This window comes from Actinia tenebrosa, unplaced genomic scaffold (assembly GCF_029948245.1).
Source record: "Actinia tenebrosa isolate PJP-AT-01 unplaced genomic scaffold, QUT_ActTen_1.0 PGA_scaffold0__85_contigs__length_37466705, whole genome shotgun sequence".
Lineage (NCBI taxonomy): Eukaryota > Metazoa > Cnidaria > Anthozoa > Actiniaria > Actiniidae > Actinia > Actinia tenebrosa.
In genome coordinates this window covers 13765854-13777660 of record NW_028292569.1, presented here as the reverse complement: position 1 = coordinate 13777660, position 11807 = coordinate 13765854, and the positions used below count along the sequence as shown (strand labels likewise).

Genomic DNA, 11807 nt, shown 5'->3' with positions numbered 1-11807 from the left:
GAAAATGGGATGGTATAGTTCACTGTATGAAATTGGACTTGTATTCAGGATCTAAGTGTTACCTAGGTCACACTTCAGACGCATCAATGTGGAGAACCTGGACTTTGCGTCCAGTGAACGCGAGCTTCCCGTCCATACAGCGAGTCCTTTTCTCTTGTTTTAAATTTTTAATCATAATTATAAGATTTATTTTATAAATAAGCCATTAAGTTTTGCTAATAGTATGGAAAATTCATTTACGAAGTCAATGAAACTATCAGTACCTAAATAAATCAAATTACTATAATTTATCTCAAACTATATTTCTAGAGTTCATCACCTCGCACAAGTCTTTCAGGCAGGTCGCTTGGTTCCTCACCAAGCCCACTGGGTTGCATAAGTTTACCAACGAAAAGAATCGACCCAGAAAAATGGTGACGAATGAAGAATATAAACGGGTGATCTGCATGGAAACCTTCATTGAAATCTAAGGATCTTTTCATCATGGTGACTCCTGTAGCTGCTGCGGCTTCTGTTCCTCTCTCATTTACATCCACATGGGCTTTGTGAATGACATTCGAGACAAATAGTCCACCATTTTCAGTAATTCCACTCAAATCAGCCTTACTAGCATCAAAAACATCATTAATCCCAAGTTTTGGTAACACATTTTTAAGGTCAACTCGTTGATTCAACTTGAATCTGGGGAGTGACACAGAGACAGTTGTGTTTACCATGAGCGCCATCCATCTGTCTAAGTTCTCTTGGCTCAGAGACTTCTCTAGTCTTGATATTCCATCCAGCTCCTCTGGAAGTACAAGAACCATTGAAAGCTCATCTCCGCTGTAAGGCAGCTCCAATAAATGGCAATGATGTTCCTGATCAAAGTAATACTTATGCATCGATTTCTTGGTCATCATGTTGACTTCTATCTTATTTTCTCGGTTCCCTGTAGCATAAAACGGTGCGTGGAAGGTCTTTTCTTTATCAAATTCGTTCTTCCAAGCCCCATTGAAGTAGATAGCGTTAATCAATGCCAATTTTGTAGCAGAATTCAAGACGCCATGTGGAAGAAAGTCTTGGATTTTTCCATTTGTTTGTTGGTGAACCCAGTCGTTCACATCTTTTCTCACCTCATCAGAACCCTTGACAAAATCTACTAGCGTTATCTCAGATCCGTAGAATTCTTTAATAGCACTAGAAAACTCGTACAAGGGCTGTAAACTGTCATGTCCCCAGATTCGATTGGCCAGTTTAAGCTCAAAGACCTCGTCTTCTGAATTATGTATCGCTTCGTGTAAAGTTTTGAAAGCGGTATGGATTTCTTCCCCATCGTATTCATTCCAACCAAAAGTATCCGAGATTTGAGTAGCTGTGTTTCTTCTAGCGCCAAGGTACACCATTGCAAGGGCTATTGAAATACTAGTGGGAGAAAAAAACACATTCTCGTTCTTGGACTCTTCGTTTTGTCCGCCGAGGAAGTTCAAGAGTTTGAAAGCAAATTCATTACTTGAGTGAACCAATTCCTTTATAGTTTCAGATCCAGGGCCATGTTTTTCCCCCTCGCAGAGGAAAGACTTTGATAGTATTAAAATAAATGCGATTTTTAAGGTTAAAAACAGCTTCATCTTAATGGTTGTTACTGTGACAAAGAACTGCACTGATTGCAAAAATAGACAGGCGTTCCTGGAAATATGATATATAACATTCCTTCTCATTGGTGTATTTTCAATGACGTAACTTTTTGGAAATAATAATTAACGTTTTTTAAATGATTAAAAAAATTAGAAAGTTTTGAAAACATAAGGCAAGCTGAGCAAATAGGAGGCAGAAATCAAAGTTAAAATTACGCGGACAAAGCTTATTGGTCGATTATGCAATTTGATAACTTTTTATTGAAAAAAGCCCAATTTAGATTAAAAAATCTGTGTGCTAAAGAGAATAACTGCACAGAACCTATAGAGGGGACTTACAATGACGGAACTACACGTATTCAAAAAGATATGTGAATCAATATTTGGCATAGATAAAATGACCGAGTTCTTGAATGGTGGATGTCCTGTGGTATGTATCCTGATTGGTCAGTTTAATGTTGCTAATAATAGACATCGAAAGAGCATTGTATTTATTTCACAATCAAACAAACAGCAAAAGAACCAGTTGAAAAACCTCGATTTTTTTATTGTTCTTGCGACTAACATGAGTGCAGTAGCTACAGCGGTGAATCAATTCGCTGCGGACCTTTACGCAGTATTAAAAAGCCAGGAAAAGTTCCTTGGAGATAACTTATTCTACTCCCCGACCAGCCTGAGTATTGCTTTGGGGATGGTGTACAATGGTGCCCGAGAAATTACTGCAGAACAAATAGCCCAGGGTTTTCACTGGAAAAACATGAAAGTTGAAAAACTAAACGAGTCAATGAAGTCGTTCAGCGAAGCCCTAACATCTGCAAACACCGCCAGCAATGAGCTAAACACAGCCAATCGACTCTTCTTGCAGCAAGACTTTCAAGTGATTCAAGAGTTCACAGATTGTTGCAAGAATTTTTACGACGCCGAGACTGCGTTGGTCGACTACAAAAAGGATTTCGAAGGCGCCCGGAAGATGATTAACACTTGGGTTGAAGAGAAAACGAAGGAAAAGATAAAGGATTTGCTTCCGTCGGGCAGCTTAAACACACTCACCAGAGCCGCTTTAGTCAATGCCATCTATTTCAAGGGGATTTGGGAGAAGCAATTCGACAAGGCACACACTTTTGACTCTACTTTCTTCACCAGCCAGAATAAAGAAGTGAAAACCAAAATGATGTTTCAGAAGTCAAAGTTTAAATTTGGTCAAGATAAAAACCTTGATTGTCAGCTGTTAGAAATGCCGTATACTGGGGGAGATTTGTCCATGGTTATTCTATTACCCAATGAAATTGAAGGTCTCTCCAAGCTAGAAGAGAAGCTGACATACGAAGCCCTTCAAGGTGCCCTCACGTCAGTCACCAAGGCACGCCCCTTTGAAGTTGAGGTCTCCATCCCGAAGTTCTCAATGACGAGGCAGTTTGAGTTGAAGAACATTCTTCAGCTGATGGGTATGGGTGATATGTTTGACGAAGTGAAATCCAACTTCACAGGAATAACCAAAAGTCCTGAGAAACTTTATGTCTCTCAGGTATTCCATAAGGCATTTGTTGATGTAAATGAAGAAGGAACAGAAGCTGCAGCTGCGACGGCTGCTGTCATGATGACGAGGATGATGGTGCAACCTCCACCATCATTTACTGCTGACCACCCATTCTTGTTTTTGATTCGACACTGCAAATCTGATGCTATCCTCTTCCTGGGCAGAGTTGTAAAACCAGAATCCACAAAATAGATGTTGAGAGTATTAGAAATTAATATAAACATGTGTTTGATCTTTCAAATGGAATAGAACAGCATTGTAAAACAAGTGTTTTGTTTTTGTTTTGGCTACTGTCCTGTTGACATAAATGGACAAAGAATAGACCCACTTAGCTTGACCATAGTGTTTTACCCATTTTAGACCATGTGTCATTCCCTAGAGTATCATTTCTTTGTTTAATGGTTGCACATGAGAAGACTGTCACATGAATATGGATACAACTCAAACAAATAATTGTATTCTTTAGGGAATGACATGTGGCCTGAAATGGAAAAACATCATAACTGAGGTCAAAATTATAGTTACTATACTAATGAGAGATGTAGAAATGCAATATAAAGACTTTATTCATTGAAATGATACTCATTGATTTCTTAGAAATTAGTGTATACTTTACCAAGGATCAATAAATCAGGTAAAAATGTATTCCTTTATGAAAGTTGGTTACTTAACTAGTAAAGAAAATGCAACAACTAAGTCAACACATCTATCCCTTTTCTCTATTCTTTTTCAATGGGTTCTTCTTAAAATTGTCTTAAATGCAAGGCTGACATGGAAATACAAAAGAAATGCCTCAAATTCCAATGAGAAAAAGTGAAAAAAAAGTCCACGTTAACCTTGCATTCGAGACAATTTTCTATGTAAGAGGGAAATGTTCCAGAAAACATCCATACCTCCAAAAGGGGGTAGGGTGGGAGAAGGTTGCAGGAATCTCTTGCTATTTTATTTAAAGAACTACCCAAGTTGGTAGGTAAGGATATTTTCTGTATCGTTTCAGACAGCATCAACTGTGTTATCAGAAATTTGCAGTAAAATAGGCAGGAATTTTTCAAAGCTTTTAAAAAGATTTATGTTCTAAAAAAGGTCAGAAATATCTAGCAAACCATTACAGAGATTCCATGCAGCGTTCTCGTAATGGCAGACAAGTGCATGAAAACATGGCCACTCACTCATTAGTACACAATAAAAGATGAAAAAGCACATGAAATGCGTTTACCTTTGACCTGAATTCAGGCTATCTACCTTAATTTTGAATGAGCACTCGGCCTTATCAGATGACTGGGTGACCTCGTTTTCGTGTGCTCATCAGCCATTATGAGAACGGTGAATTGCTGCAGTGAACCTTATATAGATAGCCCTGTTCTGAGTTCTAGAAATTAAGGAGGCTGGTAACAAGTTACACCAAAATAATTATTTTGTAAAAATATTTTTAAAAGTGGTTTTAAAACAAATCATTAAATATGAAGGCAGACAATTTCTATGAAGCCTCACTTTTTCCAAACACTTCTAAACGCTCTGAGGAGGACTATACTTCTATTTTAAGGAAGGTTGGTGAATCATTGTTTTGTTGCATGTTGAATACCAAACCCTTTTGTGTCCAGTGAACGTGTGCTTCCCGTCCATACAGCAAGTCATTTCCCAGATTGCCTTGATAGGGAAATTAGGTATGTTTTTGGTAAAAGAAGGCTGTGCTGACATTATTTATATATCAATACAATACACTTCAAGCTTAGTAAACAACATACGACAAAAGTATGTTTACCAACCTTTTTTTTTCGAAATAGCTAATAATAACCTATGATTTCCACCATTTACATGGAAATTAAACCATGGCAACGCTTTTTATGATAATTTAGCAAAAAGTGAAAAAGTTTCTCTAAGATTTGAAGTACAAATATATGCTTTATAATTTATTATTGCTAATGAATTAATAATATTGACAACTTGTTAATAAATGCTTCTGTTTTCTGCTTGCCACCACACTGGAAAATAAATATCTACGCCTCATTCTTGTTGATATAACTTTTATATTGCATAGTTCCATCATTAAGGTATATATTAAACATCTCGACATTATGAACAACACAAATTCGTTCTCATAATCTATCTTTGCAAGTATAATTTATAGCCAAAGTAAAGAATGCAATCCCAGAATTGACATCGGTAGGATGTCCATATGGTGTCAGCTGTGAGTAGGTAAGGTGTTGGGAGGTTGTTGTTAGGGTGTCAGTAGCTAATTTACCATTACCAACACAGGCACCCCATAAAGTCAAGTTGTCTTACCAACATTCAACATGATTCTAAACATCAAGATCTAGTTCTTGCAACATCACCAAGGCAGAGCAGTTTTTGTATAACTGTGAAAACCTCAAGGCACGAACACAGTCCTGACATGGCAAGGCATATGCCAGACCAATCACTTTGCACAAGAATTTACCCTCCATCTAATCAAATGCCTGAAACACGATACAAACATGGTGCGGACAGGGTCACACCTTTCCAGACCAATCGCATTGTGTGAGAAAACTATCAGCCAATTAAAAGTTTTAGAAAACATTGCGGTTACGGCACGGCACGCATATGGCACTGAGCTTTTCACAGTCATGCGAAGACTGCTCTTACTACCAACAACAACACAACAAAAATAACACAAATTCCACTGTTTTCCTTTGGATATCTGAATGATTATACGACTCATCTGATAAGATGTTGACACTTGATGGAAGCACCTTTCGATCCATTTGAATGACTTGACGCAGCAAGACTTTTACTCTATTATTTGCCAGCTAACACCTCTGTGGTTTCTTGCTCTTTGGTTGCATCAACATCATTCTTATATATGACTGCCAAATTATTTCCAAGCCATCAGCAACACCTTGCTCCTGGAGTTCAGTGCCCGATGTAAATAAAAATCTTGCAACATTTTCCATTTTTCAATAGCAATTGTCCTTTTTCGATAGTAATTGTCTTTTTTCCATAGTGATAACCATTAAACTCATCAACCAATATTATTTCATATTTTCCAGGATGTTACGAGAATACCATTGTTTTTTCATATATTAATAGCATTAATTTACTGCTGTGAGATGCTATGACAACCAAACCCTTTCAGTCATTCAAGATACGTAAAGGTCAATGTTATCATACAGTTTGAGTAGGAGAGTGCTTGATTATTTCAAAACGACAGACTGACAGACATGCCGAGATAAAAGAGGATGAGATGCTACAGGCCTTTTCACAAAACTGATGTCAAGATGTGGTCTAGCATCTGTGAAGAAATTCTGGAGGCACAACTGACGCAGCCAATCAGATTATTGCAATTACGAGATAGTTATGAAGAAAAATTGCAATGTTAATTCCTTTAAGGAGTTATTTGAAACAGTACGAACATTACTTGACGACATACATCCAAGATAGAATGATCGGCATCATCATCATCAGTGGCACAGAAATGAGTAAATGTCCAAGTGTAGGAGGAACAGGCCCATACTTCTTCTCATCTCATGTTTATCTATTTGTCCTTCAAGTTTCATGTTTCATCTTTGAATTCTTCCCATTTCAAATCAGGTACAATTCCTTTTAGAGAAGTGCGGATGAATTTTTCCATTTTTCTTCTTGCCATTTGTTCTTCTGCCAGACTTTCTCTTAGAGACATTGTTTCCTGTTGAATCATGAGGAAAAAACCCAGCATTATTGGTATTGTTCATAAATATATTATCATCATTATTAAATAAATATATGATTATTCATCTGGCATTCTGATTGGTTGGGAGCGCATGCTTTATGAGAGCACACAGCACTCCAGTGCACTTTCAGTTGCATATTTCCTATCCAAAATAACAGTTATTGTAATTTGTATTTCATAAAAGAAATAAAAAATGTGCTTGCTGTGCTGTATGGAGCCATAAAACACTTGAGGACTGACAGAACACTTGAGAAGTGTTGAGAAGAACTCTGCTATGCGCTGTGCTTCTCCTAACACTTCTCTCATGTTCTGTAATCTCCCTCAAGCTTTATAACAGCACACGGCATGTGCGCAAGTTTTCTTTTTCTTCAATTATCTTCAACTGCCATCTGTCATCATTATCACTACTACTATGAGAAGAAACTGAACTAACTTGATCCAGCTCCCTATCATGATTGCATGAATATTTCACACAAATCAAGGCTAACCTTAAAGGTGCTGACACACGCTGCAACATTGCATGCAACATTGCATGCAACAGGACTGTTGCAGCGTATGTCTACCCCAAACAAATCTGAAGTCCTGCTCTACTCTTGCAACATTGCGCGCAACAAATTTCATCATGTGAACATGGCTGCAACATTGCGTGCAATATTTCCAGCCAATCATCTTGCACCAAATTTATTGCTGCTGACCAAATATCTTAACATAGCAGGATGACACAAGCGATGTTGCATGATTTTGTTGCAATGTGTGTCGCCCAGATTCAAATTTTTTGCTTGAAATGTTGCGTACAATGTTGCAACGTGTGCCAGCACCTTAAGCAGCAGAGAATTTGAAACTAGAAAACTGACAGAGAGACTATGAGAACAGCAGTCTTTGTGACGTCAAAATCACATGATAACCAGGAGCGATAATCATGAACCAATCGGAATCAAAATTCTTAATTTAGTCATCGTCAAATCAAGAAGTCTACCATCATTAAATCCTAATGAATAATTAATTATCAACACCAAAGTATTTTCACAGTATTTCCGGCAAGGAAATGTAACAGGTACTTACATATTGTAAATGTTCTACTTTCTTTTTTAAGCAATTATAATCATCGGGCCCCTCCCTAGAAGCAAAGTAAACAAAACAGTCAACTTTTTGCACGTTGTCGATAATTAATAATTTTTTAAAGCATTTAGATTTAATGATGTTTAATTTGGAGGACAACTTTTTGCCCGTTGTTGATAATTAATAGTTTTAAACATTTAGATTTAATGATGTTTAATTTGAAGGAAAAGTTTAGCTTTGAGTACCCTGCGAGCAGAGGTTTTTACTGACCCTCTGTGGGCTGGCTGGTATTTTTTTTCCACAACCAGCCAGCCCATGGAGGGTCAAAAAGGAACCTCTGCGCACAGGATAGCTTTAGTTTTTAGGATTTTTAGAATAGAAATAGATTGTAAACTTCCCAGAGCCCCACATTGCGAAACAAATGGTTTTACGTGAAATAATATGTGAATCAAGGGATCTTATTTTCTGTGATGCATGATCATAAAAAATTCAAGATCGTGAACTTGTGAATAGTATGTGCCTTTTTTACTTAGCAGCTATATTGTTTTGAACAATAGATTCCACTAAGCAGGGCCTCGCATTCAAGTGCTTGAAAATAAATTTATATATGTTAAATAAAGATTTTTATTCTCGTGAGAATGAACATATGGCTGCCGTGTGATAAAGGTGGATGTTTGTTGTGTCATGTGAAAAACCATATAATCCTTGTGAAAGATACTCAACATGTTCACAATTCTATTTTTAAAGCTAAAATATCAATTTTTCAATCTGTTTTCACATTGCCTTTTATAATAAAGAGGTCTATGTTGACTTTTGAGGTGAGTCTACAGTATTTAACTGCTTGTGTAATTTAAATTTTTTTGAAACCTCATTTACTATTTTTAATAGTTGGAACTGTGCATCCGATCTCCTTTACCTCCCCTGAAAACACAACCCCCCCTGGCTAGGATTGCACATATATTTTCCTGGAAGTTTATTATTATCTTCTGGAAATTAACCAAGAGTTTAAATGCTTAGGTATTTATTTTATCAAATTTTAATGGTCTTTAATCTTAAAATTTATTGAATACAAGAAAACCATTTTACTGAAGCCTGGAATATCTGTGCTGATCTAAGTCAGTTGAAACAACATCTTGAGTACCTTATCTAAGTCAAGGAACAGCTTTTTCGAAGATCAAACTTTGAAACAACCTCTAGGTGAGGGTAGAAGCAAGTGCATTGACACTATGGCATCTCTATGTTACTAACTTTTATGATATTTCTTAGGTATTCATGTCTCTAGATTACTTCATCTTTAAAAATTAAAATTTTAACAATAATTATATTTAGTGTGCCGGTAGTTTAAATTGTTTTTAGAAATATGAAATAAATGAACATAAATGAACAATAAATGGAATTAAAATGAAGTTAAAAAAGAGAAATTACAATATATGTCTTCCCATTATCCACTTCCCACAAATCTTTATTTAATTGTATCTCTTCTTCCCATCCACTTTCAAACTATCCTCAATCATTCATGATCTCAATACTTACTAATATACTTACTAATGGAGGGGATAAAAAATGTTCATGGGGGAGGGGTGGGTGGATAAAAGAAACAGAGCTCCAATTATGTTTCTCTTCAACTCAATTTTAATTTCACCCCCACTCCACCCCCCTAAAGAAGGATACCAAACCTCAAGCACTGATAGATACCAATTTATCTGAATACGAGTTATAGTGCACACAGCTTGCATGGCAATAGCACTATTTTTGTAAACAGTAATTGCAAGCTATCCAACAGACCTTGTTTGAGTTCCAGATTACCACTGTGTTCCTTGATTACAGACTCATTTGCTCAGGCTTAGCCTCGTGCCCAGTGTCTAAATATTCACAAATACCAACGGTAAAGTAAATAATGCAAAACTTCAACAATACAAACACTTTGAAATTCCACAGACCTTCACTGAGACACGTGAATATTCTACACAAAATCGAGGCTAACCCTGAGCAACGGAGAACTCGAAACTGGAGTATTGATCTATACCTTGATCTTCTTGACTTTGACCTTAATTTACTGCCAATTGAACCATCAGATTCGGGTCTTTTTTTAGTCTGTTCAGGAATAGTGGTCTCGTCTCTGATAGTATGTATGACATCATGCAATCAAATGTAAAATAAAAGGATGAAAGAATGAATAAATGAATGGGTGAAAAATGGTCATTCAAAAAGGATGACAATGATCGAGTTAAGATTTCAAAGGGTTTTATTTACTACCAGTAATTATCCCCTTAGTATCCCATGATGTAATGCTAACTAGGATACACCCAAACCTACCTATTTTGTTTCTTTTTTGATTTTCTTTTCCAGTCACTTCTTAAACTTGATGTAGACATTGCTCTGGGTGCATGTGCAGGGATCTCCGGTGCTATTGGACTTGCTGTGGAGGGGAAAACAGATAAAATATAATAAACATTCTAAACAATAGATCTCTTTACCTTTGGTGTATTGTTTTCTCATTGCAGACCACATGTCATTCCCTTGCGTATCTTTTCTTAGTTTAAAGGTTGTGCATGAGAAGACACACGAATATGAAAATATCTCAAACAAAGAATCCCATTCTCAAGAGAATGACACGTGGTCTGAAATGTGCAAGATATTATGTCCAAGGTCAGGTCATGGTTAGTTGACATCTTATGAAGTAAACGGCTGTGTAGAAGTGAACTCAAAGATACTGCCGAGTGACCATGGTTCATAATCGTTTTGTTTGTCATCAACAAAATATAAAACCAATGATCTTCCTGTACGGTGGATCAAATAGATTTTTGCTTGCACAAAGCAGTTCAGATACTTTCGTCTAACGAATAGGCTAATATTTTTTCTTTGAGTGATTTTACTTGGTCCGTGAAACGAAGTTCTTTAATCAGTGACTAATAGTAAGACTATAACAAAAGAACACGATAGAATTAGTGTTGAGTAGTGTGTATTACGTTAACTATCCTTTCACCATCTAAGTAAAATCATTCTATCACTTCAAAAATGCTATCCAATAAATTGGAATAAAAGTAAATTACATATAGAAGAGATGACAAATGACAACAAAAATGCAACAAATCGTTTTTAATTAATTGTTCTACAAAATAGTAATAAAAATATGCAACGGAAAAAAAGATTAAAAAATACACTTTAGATATGAGAATCCTGGTCCTGAAAGACATATATACAAAAATATACCATAAGAGTAATAACTTCTAAATTAATCGTTATGATTCTTAAATTATCACTAATCAATAACGTTATTTATCTAAGACAGTTTAAACTACAGTACAAACACTGAAAGCGTGCAACACTGCACTATTTAGTAGTAAATAGTGCTAATTAAACAATAGAAAACAATAGGATTAGCATAATTTAGCAGTATTTAGTGGTATTTATGTTACACACTTAAAGTGTTTGTACTCTATTAAAGGGGAAAAATATTGATTGTTTGAGCGATTTTTCTGAATTGTAATTTACACAGATCGAAATCTACTTACAAATAATACATTTTTATTAAGATATTATTTTAGCTATAATTTTCTAATTTTAGCCTACTACATCTATGGAGTGCAAAAACTATATCAATAAAAGAATACTATCATGTATCTAAAGCATTACCATACTGAATACCACTGATAATATAATAGACACTATCTTGTACTACAATGGTACCAGTCTGTTAGGTGGACAATTTCAAGACTTTGACCGTGGTCTGCTAAATAAATGGTGTTTACAGAATAAAGGTTTGTTTTACTGTAAATACAGTGGTACTAGTATTATGCAGACACCTTTGAGACTTTGCGAGTGGTGTCTGCTTAATTAAAGGTATCCGCTGAATAGAGGTAAGCTTTACTGTAAATATCTAGAGTGGTACCTGGCTATTAATTGGACACCT

At 36.0% G+C, this 11807-nt stretch overlaps 2 protein-coding genes and 1 pseudogene across 2 annotated transcripts in view; 1 reads left to right on the top strand and 2 right to left on the bottom strand.

The window, feature by feature from the left end:
• Positions 1-169: 169 nt before the first annotated feature.
• Positions 170-1607, bottom strand: LOC116303473 (leukocyte elastase inhibitor pseudogene; annotated as a pseudogene).
• Positions 1608-1631: 24 nt separating this feature from the next.
• On the top strand, positions 1632-3795 carry LOC116303479 (serpin B6). Its single transcript, XM_031713029.2, has one exon. It carries the CDS (start codon positions 1954-1956, stop codon positions 3340-3342), a length of 1389 nt encoding a protein of 462 aa, XP_031568889.2. The 5' UTR covers positions 1632-1953; the 3' UTR covers positions 3343-3795.
• A 1252-nt stretch (positions 3796-5047) lies between these two features.
• Positions 5048-11807, bottom strand: part of LOC116303476 (rho guanine nucleotide exchange factor 7) — a 29035-nt gene continuing 22275 nt past the window's right edge. The window contains exons 28-31 of the mRNA XM_031713022.2: positions 10211-10313; positions 9921-10013; positions 7898-7952; positions 5048-6811 (exon numbers count right to left, since the gene is read on the bottom strand). Of these exons, the coding sequence (XP_031568882.2) occupies positions 6680-6811; positions 7898-7952; positions 9921-10013; positions 10211-10313 (383 nt within the window). The 3' untranslated portion in view covers positions 5048-6679. The remainder of the gene's footprint in view (positions 6812-7897; positions 7953-9920; positions 10014-10210; positions 10314-11807) is intronic.

Coding starts and splice junctions, on each gene's coding strand:
- LOC116303479 (XM_031713029.2), top strand. CDS start 1,954: ATGACGGAACTACACGTATTCAAAAAGATATGTGAATCAATATTTGGC.